Genomic DNA, 18,433 nt, shown 5'->3' on the forward strand with positions numbered 1-18,433 from the left:
ATGAACTATTTTAAGTGTTCCCAGTGATCATTTAATTATGATAATGCCATAAATAGCAACATTTTTTTTTTATAAAACTATCGTTCCCAGGACCTATTTTCTACCGAGTGGCAGGAGTTCAATTGAAATGTGGGCGGGACTGTTGCGGTGGAGTAATCCTGCCTCAATTTCCCATCAATCCTTTGTTTACACTCTATTACAGGTGCAACAAAGATGGTGAACAATGTCAGAGGTATCCAGCCGTACAGTTTTTAGCCAGATTTCAGCTCAGATGATGGAAAAAAAAGAAGTTCATGGATCTATTTATCCTCAAGTGGATGCATCATGCACCTGGTGACCTGTTGATTGTAGATTTTACGTTACTACAATATTTTTCTAACATTTTTACATTTGCTTCTGATTGACTACAATTTAATAAAAAAAATACTCAAGCTCTTGTTTTAATCCTGATTTTCTTTACATATGTCCATGATAAAAAAATGCAACAAGAACATGTTAAAAATATTTTTTATTGGAGTGGGTCTTTAACAATTGTTTCACATTTTCTCTTTCTATTCCTCAAGGTAATGAACTGAAGTGTCTTATTTTTCCTGCCTTAAGAATATCAGTCTGTCGTGATTATAACTGGTCTGATTTGCAGAAACAAAGACGAGTCAAAGATTAAAGGAAAACATGTTTAATGCAGAACACAGATCTTCACATGAAGCTTCATGGAGGATCATTCCCCCTCTAACGGCTACGTCACGTGGGTTCTGGGTCTGAGCTGCTGCGCTGCGCCTCGTGTGGCTCATAGGCATTTAAGCAGGAAGAAGTTGCAGAAGGCTCCTCGAGGACAGTCGCACATCTTCCCGATGCGAGATCCTTTCCTGATGGCGCAGTGCTCTCCGAGGTCGCACTGAACAGAGACACGGAACGGGTCAGAAATGATCTCTGGTCTGTTCTTCCAGGGAATCAGGTGTGCTTAAACCAGCCCAACCTGATGGAATCAAACCTTCGTAAAGCTGACATTAAGATGGCTCTCAATGTTCAAGCAGCACATTTAAACCATTCTAAGGCCCATGCAGACTCTTTAAATACAGTTTCATACTGTCATTCCTTCTTCTGAAGAACTACAAGCTGAATTTATTCAAAAGTGTGAAAACAAAAACTAGACTCAAATTGGAAAAAATGAAGGGGAGCAGCTATGACCTCCCTCAAACTGCATACAGGCTAAAAGCTGTAAAATTATTATTTTTAAATCAGATGATTGATCTAAATGTGATCTGAATCCTGCAGAAAGTTTCCCTGCTCAGTTAACTTAAGCGCCCCCTGCTGTTACCAGCTTGCATTACAGATCAGTGGAGCAGTAATGATGCTGGTGCATCCCCTCATCATGAGCATCCCCTCATCAGGATCCAGAAGATTTTTGTCTAAATAGGAAACAGTGATGTTAAGCTCAATAAAATTTCCCAGGAGAACTAAAAATCATCTCTGAGATAGATGGTTTGTCCTCCATCTGCTCTCTAAAATAACCCGTCCCAGAGGCGTAGAGGAGGAAGAGTTCGGCTCGTGGAGGGTGTGGTGCACTCACAGAGGGAACCTGTCCGTACTTCTTCTCCCAGGGGTTGATCCGTGTCGTCTGCAGCCTTTCCAGGACTTCGTGTAGTGCGCCGAGCTGAAGAAGACAGGAACATCAGCACTAATTTCAGCTCAGCTCTTTAACTCAAGGGAAATGTTCAAATAACAAAGCAAAACGTCCAAGCCTTTTATAACCCTAAAATAAACTCACACTGACACATTTAGTTGTTTGAGCCAAAAGACAAGTGAATACATCTACAATTTTATTCAGTAAAAATAAAACTTTGAATAAACAGACCAGTTGTATGTGTAAAAACTATTCTGTTTTTTTTTTAGATATTATTTATGTCAATTGTAATAAATAACACCAAAATATATGTTAATATTTATAATGACGTGTCTAATTAATGAAATGTTTAAATACTCATTTTTTTCTTAATTTCAAAAATGTATCAAATTGCAAAGCAAAAAAAGTCAAAAAATATTACTATTATTAATATTGGTATTATTAATACCAATAAAATATTTAAAAAATTGCCGGAAGTAAAAATCCCATTTTCATCTTTTTTTGAATTTGATGAATTTAAAGTTTTGTTTGTTTTTGGTCCCGCGTGCAGCAGTTGAGAGCGCACGTGCCGCTGCCGGGCTCACCAGTCTGTTTGAGTTGTAGCGTGAGTCCTGCAGGTCCGGCACCTGCCTCTCGTCCCTCTCGGCTTCCGTCCTCCCCGCCGGACAAAGTGCGCAGAGCACCGCCGCGCACAGCACAGCCTGAGTCCACATGTCTGCGACGGCGAAGAAACGAAGAGGAGAAGACAGAAGAAGAAAGTTCGCGCTGGGGAAGTCAGGAGAGTGCCAGCCGCCTTCGCCTGCCTCCACCTGAGAGTGACTGCCGCGCGCCTCGCTCCGCGCTCCATCTCTTCATCCGAAAGCTTGACCGTGACGTCACGAGAATGACGTTAAAGCTTGTGATGGATCAAAACAAACAATAAAAAAACAGAACTAAAGCATCAGACATTTAGTGTTTTTGAAAACCAGAATTGGGAGACAGAACATGCACTTTGAAAAGTTTTGTTTATGTTTATTTAGAGATCTGTTGAATTTGAAGTGATATAGATCACTGTTGAAGGATAAAATAAAGGTTTAGATCAAAACTTTGAGTTATCCATTCATTCAAAACATATTGTTTACATACATTTTCTATTAACACTGCTGTTCAGGGTCACAGGAGCCCAACTTCAGAGCAAAGGGAGGATACACTGGACATCATGCACTCACGACCAAAGGACAGTTTAGTCAAAAATAAACCAACAAAGTGTGTTTTTGTCTTTAGAAAACCAATGCATGAGGAGAACATAAAACTCCACACAGATTTGAACCTGAGCTGTTGACTGTATATGAGACCTGGACTGAGATGCTCTTAGGCCTGCACATGTTCTGACTTTAGCAGGAGGACTGCAACTGCAGGGTTTGCAGTGTTACTGATGGTAGTCTTTGTTACTTTGGTCCCATGTCTCTGCAGGTCATTCACTCGGTCCCCCATGTGGTTTGGGGATTTTTTCTCACTGTTCTTGTGATGTTTCTGACCTCATGGGTGAGATCCTGCGAGGAGCCCCAGATGGAGGAAGATTCTCAGTGGTCTTGTATGTCTTCCATTTCTTAATAATTGTCTCCACAGTTGATTTCTTCTCACCACGCTGCTTAGCTATTACAGGTTTATGATGCAGGCCAACAATTTTGCTTCTGGTGTCCTTTGACAGATCTTTGGTCTTGGCCATAGTCGAGTTTGGAGTGTGACTGACTAAAAGGTGTCTTTTAAATAGATAACTAGTTCAAACAGGTGTCATTAATACAGGTAATGAGTGGAGGACAGAGAATCCTCTTACAGAAGAAGTCACGAGTCTGTGAGAGACAGACATCTTGATTGTTTGTAGGTGACCAAATACTTATTTTCCACCCTCATTTGCAAATTAATTAAAAATCAGACAATGTGGTTTCCTAGATTTTTTTCTCATTTTGTTGCTAATCGTTGAGATACACCTATGGTGAAAATTACAGGCCTCTCTTATCTTTTTAAGTGGGAGAACTTGCACAATTGGTGGCTGACTGAATACTTTTTCTCAGTTGGAGCACGCCATCCACGTTGACCATCTTTAAAATATAGTTTTAAATAAAAGTGTTGCTGTTATTGTCACTAATCAAATAAACTTAAACCAAAGAAATGTTGTTGGAAAAGAATTTTCATGTGACTGAAACCAGAAAACAGTGACAGGAACTAAAACAACTTTTGTGTCCTAAAAAAGCTGAATCCTTGTGAGCTCATCTTTCTTCATTTAAATCCACCTTTTTCCCCCACAGACAAAACACATTTTTTTCTGGCTCTAGTTCTACCGTGAAGACATGTTTCCATCACAAATTGTTCAGAGCTGAAGTAGTGGCTTGTAAAAGAGGAGAATGTGAGGAGAGATTAAAGAAGCGATGAAGTGTGAGCGCGAGCCGGTCCTTTCCTGTTTGTCAGGATGACAGGCAGACTGAGCACAGGGAGCTGTGTGTTCTAATAAACTCCTTTCAAGATGAAAACAAAAGCAACTTTTTTAGAGACGGGCTGTCGTGGTGAATTCACGCTGGGGTGGCTGAGCTTTTACCAATTTCCTCCTTATATTTAACTTTGTAACAACCAGATACACAAACATTTCTGACGGCTGAGTGAGGATGAAGCTGTTGTTGCCCTGCAGCTGCAATCTGACTCCCAGAATGCAATTCACATTCATCATCACACGTTTATATAAAACGTTCATGAGCTTTCTAATTTATTTTTCTGCAACAAACTCAAACATGTCTGCATTTACAGGTGTCTCTACCTGCAGGTAATGACAGGAAGCTTCTCAATATGTTACTTTATAACTTAAATGATTCCCTGAATGAACAAAATAAAAATGAATTCCTCTTAAGTTCCTCATTTCTTCCTCAGAGACGAAATGTCGATCACTCATGAGATTTGAACTTTTGTTCCACCAGCGTCATCACTCTTTTTGCAGCTGAGTGCAGCTCACTGATCTTCCCGCTTGGCCGCTTAGATTTAAGGTTTTATGTAATGACAAACACCCTGAGCCCAACTTTTTTTCTGTTATTCCAGCTCCTCTTCAATTCCCAAAGCTCCAGAAGCCCTGATAGCTTCTTATTTGGGGCCACGAGCTGAGCGGTGGTTATGTGTAAACATCCGGCCCTGTGAGTGTGAGCGGCCCCTGGGACGCTCCTGCTGTCAGCAGGGATTTACTGTGAGAAGAGGTTTAGCTGATGTGGAGTTACAGCTGAATACTCACAGAATGGAGATTTTTTTAAGCTGCAAGTGGTATCAGCTCTCTGAGGAAGACTCTGGCTGTAAATAAACCTGCAAATATGTAAGAGGTTTAAAACCTGCTGCCTTGTTCTGGCCAGCTGCAGAGAACGATGCAGTCTGTGATTGTCTGCTCATGGGAAGAGGAGGAGGAGGAGGAACACTCCTTCCTCAATCCATCAAATCCTGCTGACTAAAGTGAGGATGTAAGCAGATATGAAGCTCTGCTCCTTCTTTCAAACCACAAACTATTATGTTTTCTTTAAATCCACAAACAAAGCTAATTTGAATGAAGATTTTAAAACTCAACAATCCAGTGATGAGTTCCAAACGTCAATCAGCAGGAATCTAAGTGGACCCGACAGCTCATGGACCAGAGAGCAGTGGATCACCACCATCTTTACGCCCACACGCCACAGTCTAAAAATGTACCTCCCTTCTCATTCACACCTTCAGAGCGTCTCAAATGTGCTGAAGCGGCCTCCTCGGGTGTTTACACTTCCACATGAACACTCCAGAAATGTCCACAGGTTTTCTGGAATACAAAATAACACACCTGCTTATCCGAGGATTTGATGAAACAAATCTGGAGAACAAGATTTGAGTCATAAACAGATATAATCCTTGACGATAGTTTTCTCAAACAGTCACAGGCATGGAATAATATAATGATAAGGTGAAAAAGGTCAAATCAAATCAAATCAAGCTTATTAATTTATTTTTTTAAAGTGCTTTTCATGCTTTGAGCAGCTCAAAAAGTTAAAAAACAAAAGCCACAAAAGTATCAAACTAAAATTCATTTAATAATGGCATTAATTTTATTTAAATGAAATGTATTAATTAATCATATAAGTCTTTCCTATTGACTGTTTATGAGAACTGGACTGACTCCTCCCCCCTGGCGTACCAAACAGGAAGTGATCTGGTTCCAAGAATCCCATAGACTTTGATCGAGAAATAAACAACCATTTCTCAGTCATTCTGTGTTCGAATAATCATTCTTACTCTGATACCATCTTTTAACTTATTCCTAATAATCCTCTTTTTTCTTTCTTGACATTTTTTCTGCTGTAAAAGTTATTCAAATTCTAAATTGACCAATCAGATGCCTCAATAATAATAGCTGAACTTGTCTCGAACATTCAAAATGTTTGATTGACAGATTCTCGCGGGTGTGGACGTCCAACAAGCTCCCTCTTGATTGGTGAGAGTGGCTGCCATAGTAATGATGACTCAGACTGAGTTGGTCCAGTCAGTGCCCATCTGGTTCCAATATGTCAAAGTTCATATTGCAACATCACACTGACTCAGTCCAGTTTTCAAATACAGTCAGTGGTCTATAGAAACCAAATATTCCAAGGATTTTAAAAACTATTTTAAGGTTTATTTTGTATAATTAAAAAAAAAAACTGCTGCTTTCAATTGCTCCAAGTCTGCTTCAGATCTGATCGGATCTGCTACAGATGTTGAGCTTCTAGATGTGTTGTTGTGCACTTTGAGGCTGCATCGACTGCACTCAGTTATCCTTAGGGATCACTCAAAGCCTTTGGGATTTCAAAGAGGAAGTCTCGGTGATTTGATCAGTGATCATTGATAATTCCTGACCAGAAAATCACAACTTTAGTTTTCTGAAAAAACACAACTTAATAAAATAAAATAAAATAAAATATTGTTTAACCATCAGATGATGTTGCTCTTTAGAAAAAAAAAAAGTTATAAAAATGTAGGAAGCTTGGTCTAGTGCTCCCCAGAACTGTCTCAGCATCTGAGTTTGGAATGTCTTTAATGTTACTTTGACATTGCTTTTATTTTGAAAATAATAAAAAAGTCAAATCATGTGATGTATTTAAGTCAGGTCAAACTGAGCAAAAACTTTCTCAGGTCATATGAACTCCTTCAGACCTGATCAGAGATATTTTCCATCATTATCAACGTTCATGTTCTCAGGAAAAAGATGAGAAGAATCCTGATAATTCAGCTCAAAATCTGCACGCAGGGATTATCTCCTCATTATCTTTTAATTGCCACTCTGATCACCGGTGTGACCAATCATTGACTGACTGTCTCGTTATGAGCAACCTCTGCATTGATGAGTGATGGTTTTATCCAACTCTGCAGGTCAGTCACCTGAGAGGAAAAGGTCACTATTTTATACTTCATAAACTCAAACAAAACGGAGAAACAATTTGTAAAACTTCAAAATCTGAGTGTAATTTCCCGCAGAGTTTTTGCCTCCATGTGTTTAGAAGCTTCTTTCCTGCCTTCATCCTTCAAGTTATATAACAAACTGATGTTCAATGGACTCTGGGGAGTCTGTTACATCCACTCACTGACCGCGGAGGAGGATTTCATCTCCTGAGAAGTTCATTCAGCGGGGCTTACTGCAGACGCTGAGCTGCTGATCCTGCATTAGACACCATGTAAGAACACATCAGCGGAAAACTCCTGTCATTTTGGCCTCTCGACTCCCGATGAGCAGAAACTTTGTTTGCAGAACTGGAAGGAGAATGAAAGTTTGCAGATGTTTGATGAGTGGTCATTATCTGCTAGACCTTTGATGCTGTGAGCTCAGATCCAGCAGCTTGGCTCTTCAGCTCTTTGAAGCCTTTTGATTTATTTTTTTTTAACCGGAAGAATCTGCAGCTCATTAATGCTCCGCTAATTCGCTCTTCTCTGAATCTTGGTTGATGAGTGATGCTAATCAGCTTTTTTCTTTTCGTCTCTCCAGAGATGTGCTGACGTGGACCAGAGGGCGTGCACGCCTCTCCTGCCTCTGAGTTAACTCTCTGAATCTGCTGTTTTGTCCTGATTTGCATTTATCCACTGAAGCTTCCTCGGTTATGTAACTCTCACAGCAGCAGCTTTCACGCTTCAGCTGGAGAACTCACTCGCTTCATAATCATTAACAGAAGACATCAATGCCGTATGAACTCGTACAGCTACTTAAGGGAACTAATGGAGGGAATATGTAATATGTTAAAAAGGAGATGTGTTTATAAATAGTTGCTCCTTCCGTCAACAGAACAGAAAAAAATACAGTTAAAAGACATTTTTAATGAATTCATCCTCACTGTACCGTCATTATCAGATGATGTAAATCTCCACGAAGGCAGCCGGAGTCTCAGACGGAACCAGTCGTGGTCACCTTGCTTAGGATTCAAGTTCATGAAAACACAGAAGGAAAAAGACTGAGCGGTTTGTCTGAAGTTTGAAGGAGTATAACTTTTCAGTCTAAAATGTAGGATTTAGTTTGAAAAAACTTTACCTGAACAAGCCTCAAGATTTCTGAAAAAAGTTAACTTTAAATGTAAGGAGTTTACTGAATTGAAGTTAGCACAAACAACAGTGAAGCACGGCAGTGGAGGAATCATGGTATGGGGATAATCTAGAACAGACACTACACAAAATAAACAAGGATAGCAGAACAGATTCACCCTTGAATCAGTGAGGAGGATCCCCAGGATTCCTAAATTGCCGAGTTTGCCTCCGGGTTGGAGGATTTGGGTTCTTTAACTTTTTGGAAACTGTTATTTTATGCTATTGGTGTGTTAAATTGGCTAAACGGTGGCACGGTGGTTAGTTCTCTCTCTTTACAGCAGAGTCCAGGCCTTGAGGTATTTTAAGAAATCCTGCCTCATCTGCTGATTTATGTTTAGCCTAAGGTCGTCCAAATTCAGCCCTTGAGGGCCGGTGTCCTACTTGTTTTCCATACAACCTTCTATTGAAGCTCTTTATTGGCTAAACACACCCGATCCAGGTAATCAGCAGCCAATAAGGCAGGGTTTCTGGAAAACCAGCAGGAAGCCGGCCCTCAAGGCCTGGATTTAGGCACCCCTGATTTAGTTTATAATGAGATTCAATGGCAGGATAGTTAGAAAAGATGTAGGACACTGGCCCTCGAAGCCTGGAGTTTATGACTTAAAATAAACTAAACTGCCCCTAGGCGTGCTGTGCATATACACTGTACACTGTGTGGCCTTGCAACAGACTGGTGACCCAATCCAGGTGAACTCCACATTTGCCCAAAAGCAGCTGGCTTGGCTCCAGTAACCTCATGACCCCGAATGGGATTCTGTGAGGATAAAAGGATAAATATGTTAAACATAATGAAACTTTCTTCATGTTTTATGTCTTTACGTCCAATATTTTTATTTTTCTGTGCTTCTTTCATCCTTCTCTTCTTTATCTTCTCACTTTTCTTCTACCAGTTTTCTTGAATCCTCTATAAACCAATTTCTCTCTCTACTTTCCGTCTGTAAAGAAAAAGATAGACAAAGTTCAGTTTTAAACATGGAAGAGGTTAAACAAATCCCCACCTAAAGGGGGATTCTTACAGGACCCTCATTTCAAAGATTAAGAGGTCACGTGATCTTGTGATCCTAAGGAGAGTTGTCAAAATGAAGCGAGATTTCACTGTCTTATTAAACTTTATGGATGTCCTTCTAAAATTCCACGACAGCAGCGTGTGTGGGACTTTTGCATATTACTGCAGGAAAGCATCTGGAACATTTTTTGGGTTCAGTGTCCATCCGTGCATTTGTTCATTTTTCTAAACCTGCTTGAATCCCTTTTAGGGTCAGAAGTTTACTGTTAAGAGATAGTGGGGGGTACACCCTGAACAGGTCGCCAACCTGTTGCAAAACACTCACATGCACACTTAGGGGCAATTTAGAGTCACCAATTAATCTATGAAGCATGTTGGTGTGGTAGGAAACTGGAGAAAACCCACACATGCATGAGAACATGCAAACTCCACACAGAAAGGTCCCAGCTGGGATTTGAACCCGGGCCTTCTCCCACTACACTGTTGTGTTTCATTGAACAATTGAGCAAGAATTTGATTAATTTATTTGGTAATTTTTTTTAATGCATTTACGCTGTAAAAACTCGATGTTTTGACTTTTCTTCTGGTGTAGTCTTAAAGAATGACTAACATGACTGTGTTAATCTCCAAGTTCCTTATTAACAGCTGTTTTAAATTTAAATAATGAGTTGCACTGTCACAATACAGTAATATCTGATAAAATAACCCCAAATGGCAAAATATAGTCCACATTTGAATACTCTCAGCATGTTTTTCTTCTTCACTCGTATTGTAATTATATTTTAAAGAAAAAGACGAGTATGTGGAGATTTGTCGTCCCTGCTGATTCCACCTTCACATTTATTTCAAGTATCCAGTTTGTTTTCACCACATTCTGTCCAGTTTTTGGAAGTTTTGGGGTCTTGCTGACAGCGCGCATCCTTGATGATGATTTATCTTATTTTGAAACCTCTACATCACCAACTCTGTTTAGAAAGAGAAAGTTCTCAACTTTCAACACTGCATAGACAGAAACACAGCGCCCCCTACTGTTGATTTTCATGTGAACCGTGGAAGCAACCATTCAACATTTCAGTTGACAGAAGTGTATTAAATAGCAGCCACTAAAACAACCAACTTTGATTTTTAAATGTATTGTTCATGCCAACTTAATTATGCAAACAAAATATTTCAGAATAAATGCAAACTACAAACAATAAGCATCAGAAAGATGAAAATTATATTACATCTGCAGATCAATACAAGATGACAACATTGCATAATAATGATAACAATAATTAATGATAATAATTCAAATAAAATAGAAATATATGTTGATATGTATCACCTTCCCAAATCAATCCATAATTGCAGAGTTTATTTCTAATATTTAATCCTTTAACATTTATGAGATATGAAAGAACGGCACTGGTTCTGTGTCCCGAGCTTTATTTCACAGCTCCTAACTCTCTCTTAACATGTGGAATCTTACCAACCTAACATTATCAATTTGTCTGCAAGTGGATGCATCAGAATAGAGCAGAGCAGGGAGCTAGTGGCTTGATAGAAACTATCTTTCTCAAATTTTATCGTCTGTTCCTGAAATCTCTTCCTTCAATGAGCACCATTTTCCAAAATGTATCAGATGCTCTTGATACTCGCTGGCGTTTACAGGACATTATCAGGTGGGAAACCCTCAAACCAGGATGAAACGTGAGGATCTAAAGCAATTAAACCAGGGAGGCATCAGTTTCCAGGGATCTGAACAGGCTTGATGTTTATTAAGAGTCTTAGCACAGATTTCAGATGAAACTTCATTTCACAGCCAAGCAAAATCACTTTTCAGGTGCACTGGGCGTAACATAAACAAAACAGAATAAATATAAACCTCAAATAAATATTCAATGTCTGTGCCTAAACAAAATAACAAAACCACCTGGAAAACCTGTGAAAAAAAGAACAAAATAAAGATTTCTGGTCCACTTTTCTCTTTTCTAGTAGATGGTTTGGTCCAATTAGCAAAAGGGCTCTAACAAGTTTTTTCTGGACCTCCCTTGAAGCATCCTCTAGAGGTCAGCCTCGGAGGTCAGCAAGTGGAGGAACAATACCTAAATATCTGTGCATTTTAGAGTAGATAACTGTCAAAAATCCTCACAGATGTATTATTTATTAGATGTAATCCATCCTGATCCAAACTCTGACCCTCCTGAACGCTACTTGACTCTGTGGACATGTCAGTCGCATTAACATCCTCTTCGTTTAGCATCTTATGAGTGCAGAACAACAATTGCTCTTCAGAAGGAAGTTGATTATTTCTGAAAATCAAACCTTCACACTAAACTAGATTTAGTCATCAGGTTATAAATGAGAAATAAAAACAGTACATGAACAACCGATTTAGTCATCAGGTTATAAATGAGAAATAAAAACAGTACATGAACAACCGAACAGTGTTTTCGAAACCTCAGGATGTGTTCTTCACAACCAGAAGATCAGATTTCAGTTTTCAGAAGAATCCGTCTCCTCTGTGGAGCCGTCGCTCTCCACCTCCATCTTCCGCCTGTGGTGGATGTTCCTGCGGGGGGAGGCCCTCCTCTGCACTTCCTTCAGCCCTCCCACGGCGCTGCCGCTGCTATTGCTGCCAGGACTCACCGAGATCTGAGCAATCCTGCAGAGCGACACAGACATGAAATCTTCTGGTAAAGCTTTGAACTTTGACAGACAGACGCTTAAGCTTCTTCTTTTCACACGGTTTTTGTGTTGATGGATGTGCTCTTACAGTTTGTCCAGCTCCTGGTCCATCTCTGGGTCGAAGAAAAGCTCCGCCTTGCTGGGCAATGCTCCTGCATGAACGAGAAGACAGAAGCTTTTTAAAAAAAGACAAAAAAAAAGAGAATGAGAGGTAAGAATAAAGTAAGTAACAAAGTGTCCCTAGTCGCTTCTTCAAAGTCCATTTATTTTGATAATGGACACTTTGTCGGGTGTTATCCTGCTCATCAGGGTGGACTTATCATTAGGCAAAGGTAGACAATTGCCTAGGCCCCCCAACAATCTGGGGCTCCAAACTAAATACTTATTTAAAGCGACTAAAATAAATGTTATGCCCATCATTATTTAAGTCTGCCACAAACAAACACCCCAATTCAGTAAAGTTTCATGAGACCCATCATGTAAAGTGCTTCATTCTCCCCCGTCCCTCTGCACCAATGGTATATTCCTGTCAACGGCAGTCGAGAGACACTCAGTGGCAGTCATTGATGGTGGCAGTATTGCCAGATTTTATTCTGACTTAGCGGAAAAAAATTGCTTAAGGCGGGTGGAGATAATTGGGATTGGTTTGGGAGAATTTAGTTCCTTTTTGAAATACATTAATAAATAATGCATATAAAACACTTTTCTTTAACATTTAAATGAGATTTCAGTTTTTAAATGCTTATCAAAACATTTGGATTCTTGACATTCATGCTGTTGTAACCCTTGTGCTATCTCAGGCATGTTTACATTAAAACTGGGGTCAACTTTTTAAAAATATTTTTTTATCTTCACTGATGTCTATGGCAGACATAAAACTAGTTTAAAAAATAGATAGATATTGTATCAGGGGTGTTGGATTAAAAATCATTTGACAAAAAGACAGGTTTGTTAAAATAGCAGTCAGGATGTCAGCGCATTGTTTGTGGTGTCCCTCAGGGTTTGGTTTTAGGTCCTACATTATTTATCCAATACATTAATCACATTTTTAAAGAGTCAGAGATATTAAAAATAGTAAAGTTTGCTGATGACACTAATATTTTCCTTTCAGATGATTATTTTAAAAATATAATAAATTATGAATTGCCAAAACTAAAAACATGGATGGATATAAATAAGCTTTCTATCAACTTGAAAAAAACTAGAGTAGTCATGTTTGGTAATCACAAAGAAAATTCAGAATAATCCATATACATAAAATGGTACAAAAATAAAGAAAGTATCCCAAATTAAATGCAATCATTGACAACAAATTAACTTGGAAACTGACATTAGACATAGTCAAAGTAAAGCACTAAAAAGTATTGCAATAATTAACAAACAATTTAATTAATTAGTACTAAAATTATTTATTAACACATATTTAGATACATTTGCATGTCCATCAGAGACATTTGAAGGACAGATGTTTTTCTACTGTCTTGCTGCTGTGATAAACTGTGGAATATGTCCACTTATGTCCTCAGTTTCTGTTGTTCTGGTTTCCAACTTATGTTTAGGCCAACAATATGGAACATTGACTGAAACTCATTTTAGTTGTCCAATTATTCCTTTTAAATGGACAGCCTGCAGCCAATCAGAATCATATATTATAAACCTTATCGCACCAGCAGTGGTTCGCTTAATTCCATCTGAATAAAACTTTTCTGGAATAACACCAAAGTGGGGGCGACTGATCTTAATGTTCAGCAGCAGGTTAGGTTGGAGACAATCTTAGAGATCACTCGTCCTTTACTTCCAGGTTTGTGCTTTTAATTTTTTCATTTTAGGAGTCAACCTTCTCCTCTAAAGACCCAAACTGATGAACATATTTTTTTCAAACATGTTCTTGTGGGATTTTCTGATGATGGAGGACATATATTAATAAAATTAAGCTTAAAATAACATTTTTTAGTATTTAATTGCTCAAATTGTTGTGAATAAGAAGAAAAAAAATGCTGTTAGAAAAAATTTGTATTTGTGATGTAGAAAATATACATTTTAACTCGCAACTCTGAGGTGAATCTCTAATTAACTACTGCCGCTCTGATGAAACTATGTCCTAGAAAACAACAAGTCTTTTAATTTAGGCTAAAAATGACATAAATATAACTAAAAAGTCACTGGCAATGTCTTTACAATAGATTAAAAATGATCAGAGTGGATCTGTAAATGTTAGTGTCCCCGGAACACAACTGAACTCACCGATGGTTTGATTGATGGTCTCATGTTTAGCCAGACTCATGAGGAAGCTGTAGTAAGAAACCTTGTCGGTCTGATCCAGGATTTCCCTCACACACGCCCTGGAAGGATGGCTGGAGGGCAGAAACACAGATCAGTGATCTGGAGTCATCTCCAATAAACCCCATTCTGCTCTGAGCAGTTCACCTGTGCTTGAACCGGTCGCAGAGAGCGTCCACACAATCGGCCAGCATGCACGCCTCCACCCCATCTCGCTGCTGCTCCTCCTTATCGTTCTCCTCCACGGCCACAGAGGGGAGCTGCTCCACCGAGGCCGAGGTGGGGACAAACACGGTGTTGGGACTCTTCCCTGCAAGCAGATCCTGGTAGATCGCCAAAACGCTCTCCAAGAATTCTGTAGACAAGGAAGACAAAAAAATAAATTAATTAAAACAAATTCAAGTAATGGTATAACCCAATCAGGACAACAGTCCTGAACTGTTGCAGCTGCACCTCTCAGAGAACTAGAGCAGAAACAACAGCACAAGATTATTTAAATGTATGAATGTCTCACTTTCAAAAACATTTTCCCCTATTTTTTACTGTAAAAAAAGAACATTTAGGGGACTAACAAATCATTGAATCATTTCACCCAACGACAAGTAATTCAACCTTTATCAGAATGAGCTGCTGTTTAGTGGGAGTTCTGCCTGACTGGACGCTTTACCTTGGTAGTAAAACTGCAGCTGGAAGGCATAAATGAAGTCAGAGAATGACATCAGACAGTCGGTGGCGTCGTCCATCAGAACAATTCTGCAGAACAAAAGGAAGAACGCTCATTAACACCGGGGGTCTGCAAAAACATTCACAGGAAGCAGCCTGTGCTCCACTAAAATCTGAGTCTACTTATCATAACAAGCTCTTCTCACAGGTGGATGGGTGTGGATGTTTGTTCAGGAATGGGGTAGTTAAATTCTCTATGTCACTGGATAACAGTTCTGCCTAAATCAGGGCTCTGGCTCTTTAGCTTTAATGAAAAATGCCAACACTTTAATAAATAAGAGATTAGTTAGTTTAGGTTTTTCATTTCTGTTTAGAATTTTAACATGTCAAACAAATTTTGGTAAATTACATTAAAGTGGTTAAAGTTTTGAACAAGTGATTTAAAATGATTAAATATGATTTAGAGTTGTGTTTTCAACAAAAAGCTCAGGGTATTCTAAATGTTTTGAGTTTTTTAAATAAATAGATTATTCTAAAATGCTTGTTTTTGAGATTAAAAGAAAAAAATACACAAAAATCTTAATGATAAAAATTTGTTTTTTATTTTATGTAAAGCTGCTGCAGCAGGAGCTTTATTGGGTTTTATTTTGAAAGAAAGTGTTGTATGCTGCCCTCAAAAGTAAAATAAGTTACAACTCTTATATATAGAAACATTTGGACACTGTTGTAATTAAATGATTTCAATATTTAAAACTAAATTTATAAATAAATGCTAAAATAAATACATTTTTAAAAGCATAAATACTGTGCATTTTTTAAACGATAAAGTGAGATTTTGTGACTCTTGTTGGGTTCTGGTCTATAAGAAACTAGACCAATTGGCTCTTTTAGTGTTAAAGGTCGCAGACCCCTGGCCTAAATAAACACATTTTAAAAAGGAGCTTTCTATAAATATGTTTCACAAAATAACTTCTTCCCTTAACTTTCTGCTTCTAAACACTGAAGAGTTGAATCAGTCTCTAACTGGTACTAAGTAAAAGAAAAATAAAAGTACTTTCTCTCACCAGTATCTTGTAGGGAAGGTTGGAATATGAACAAAAAAACCCAGAAAACCACTGAGAATAATTTGTTCTTTTAGTCAAGGTAGCCAATCAGAGGAGATCTGGCGAGGAATCAAACAATTCATACTTTATTTAAAATAACACACTCATACTTTGATTGAAGAATAAATAAAAGGGGCTTCAAATAAATAATACAAAAACATTATGACATGAATGTAAACAAAACTAGAACCTTTTGAAATATATTAAATTCTCTTGGTCCTACGACAGAGTAATAGGGATATCAGTGAAAGAAAAAAATAAATAAATATCTGAGTTGAAAGTTGTTAAACTATGCAAAAAAATAAACATCCTAAAAGAATAAAAGTTGTACAATTATGAGAAAAAAAGTAATTATTTTACTAGAATAAAATTGGAAATTCATGCTCCAAAAAGTTTCAATTTTACAAGTAAAAATTTTTTTCAAGACTAAAATCTTATATTTATGTTTAAAATGTTTAATCAAAATCAAATATTTCCCGTTTAATATATGTTGCAGAAAATTTGGAGAAATCACACTGCTCAAGAATCTCGCTTAACTATTTTTGTAATTGTTCATCTCTGTTTTAATGAAATTACTACTTTTTTTTAATAAAACATGACTTTTTCTTTTGAAATTGTGACTTTTAAGTTATAAATTCACAATTTTGTTTTTCTAATAATTGTATAATTTTATTCAAAACGATTTTTTTTGTATTTTCTCATAATTTTAGTTATTTTATTATTTACAGCGGTCCTAATACTCTGTCATTTTGTCCAGATCTGGTTTTCCTCTGACGTTGTAGAAGTGTTTCTGGTTTCCATCTGAAACCATCAAGCTCCTCACCAAATATTTCTGCCCTCACCTGGCTGCGTTCTGCACCACCTCCATCGAGAAATCCGGGCACAGTAACTGCAGCAGGGACCTGTACTCCTGGATGGATAACAGCTCTGCAATAGAACAACAACTCAAGTTTAATTGTGACCCAGAAGGTGAAGCAGAAAACAGCTTTCAGATCTAAAACATTAAAAAAAGAGAGAAGTAATAATGGATCAGTCACCTCCACTCTTGCCGATTTGTCTGAAGCACCTCCAGAAGACTCTGATAAAGGAAACCCTGTTGTGAGGAGTGGCTCTGATGTAGTTAAACTCCCTGAAGAGGATGTGGTTGCTGTTCTTCACGCTGCTGAAACTGCAATCACACACAACAAAACCACAGGTGAATCTCTACACATTCAGATTCTTAATTATTTTTCTTTACAAATTTTGTAATTTTAATTCTTGTTAATTCTTGTTGTTTTTAAGTCAGTTTCAGCAGATAATTAGTAGCTCATTGGGAATTTGCTTCGGAGTTATTTACAGGAATGTTGGTACAGTATAAGCCTATTCCCTATCTATAAACATGCCCTACTACTAGCTTACAGCTCCTCATAACCCCAACCTAACATTACTGGTGCAACAAAAATGGCGAGCAATACTAGAGCTAAACAGCTGTTTAGTTTTGAGCCAGATGATGGCTCTTGGAGGTTACAATGGGATCAACCTGCGTCACGTACTACTCGGCGAAGTAGCGGATCAGTCCGAACTGGGTGTACTCCTCTTTGTGCTCCAGCAGCTGGCTTACGGCGTCACTCAGGTAGAAAAGAACGTGACTTTCCGCTGGAGGAAAAGACAAAATAAACCACAACGGGACCGAACAGAGATACGCAAGAGAGGGGATATAAATATAGCCAACACTCACCGAGGTACTCCTCTACCGGAACGGTGGCGCTCAGGCGGCTCATTCTGTTTGTTCGGTCGGGAAAACCGGCTCAGATCATCTTAAACAAACCCAAAGAACCCGAACTCTCTTTAATCAGTCTGTATAATAAATGTCGGCTCCTTGGACCCAACATAGTCCCTTTCTGATGGAACGGTCCGTCACAAAGAAAAGCGGATGTTGTGAGCCACATTAATTAGAGTCCCCCTCGAACGCAACAAAGGTTCCCCCAAGAAGAAAAACGTCTAAAAATAATATTACATGTACTGTAAAGATAAATAAATTATATTTTAATAACTGTATTCAAAATAAATAAACGGCTGATACCAACACAATATTTTTTTTACCTTTTAATTAATCAAAGAAAAAAAGACTTATGTAAACTAAAAAAAAAGTTATTACTTGTGTTTTTCTTGTACTGATGAATGTATTGTTTTTTTCTATAATGTTGACTTTTATATCTTGTGTTTGTAATTTATTTGGTTCCATTTCCTAAATTCTCAATAAATTAGAATTAATAAACTATTAAGAAACTGTTTTTATGACTTCATTCAATGAAAAGTGTATTTCTTGTGTGATTTTACAAAAGTAAAATGTTGTTAATAATGAAAACTGTTTGTGTTATTTTTAATTTACCATTCGATTACTATGGAGGTTTTTCAGTTCCATCAAACTCTGATTTTTTTTGACCTTTCAATATTTTTCCTGAATTTTTTTTAACCTTTTAATCACTGCCAACAATGTGTCCACATCGACCACAAAACTGA

At 38.0% G+C, this 18,433-nt stretch overlaps 2 protein-coding genes across 3 annotated transcripts; both read right to left on the minus strand.

Annotated features, from left to right (window-relative positions):
* Positions 1-660: 660 nt before the first annotated feature.
* Positions 661-2,484, minus strand: cart2 (cocaine- and amphetamine-regulated transcript 2). Its single transcript, XM_024281044.1, has 3 exons — positions 2,209-2,484; positions 1,571-1,654; positions 661-895 (listed from the first exon to the last, which is right to left on the minus strand). The coding sequence occupies exons 1-3, from the start codon at positions 2,335-2,337 to the stop codon at positions 788-790; spliced, it is 321 nt and encodes a 106-aa protein (XP_024136812.1). The 5' UTR covers positions 2,338-2,484; the 3' UTR covers positions 661-787.
* An 8,460-nt stretch (positions 2,485-10,944) lies between these two features.
* Positions 10,945-17,862, minus strand: lg6h11orf49 (linkage group 6 C11orf49 homolog). 2 transcript variants are annotated; one of them, XR_002920199.2, is made up of 10 exons: positions 17,649-17,862; positions 17,464-17,566; positions 16,969-17,099; positions 16,774-16,858; positions 14,833-14,918; positions 14,313-14,520; positions 14,130-14,239; positions 11,974-12,037; positions 11,592-11,862; positions 10,945-11,540 (listed from the first exon to the last, which is right to left on the minus strand). XR_002920199.2 is itself a non-coding variant. In XM_024281017.2 (9 exons), the coding sequence occupies exons 1-9, from the start codon at positions 17,689-17,691 to the stop codon at positions 11,694-11,696; spliced, it is 999 nt and encodes a 332-aa protein (XP_024136785.1). In that variant the 5' UTR covers positions 17,692-17,862; the 3' UTR covers positions 10,945-11,693. The 2 variants fall into 2 exon arrangements, 1 of the variants encoding a protein (XP_024136785.1); XM_024281017.2 differs by having other exon boundaries at positions 10,945-11,862.
* Positions 17,863-18,433: the final 571 nt, after the last annotated feature.

This window comes from Oryzias melastigma, linkage group LG6 (assembly GCF_002922805.2).
Source record: "Oryzias melastigma strain HK-1 linkage group LG6, ASM292280v2, whole genome shotgun sequence".
Lineage (NCBI taxonomy): Eukaryota > Metazoa > Chordata > Actinopteri > Beloniformes > Adrianichthyidae > Oryzias > Oryzias melastigma.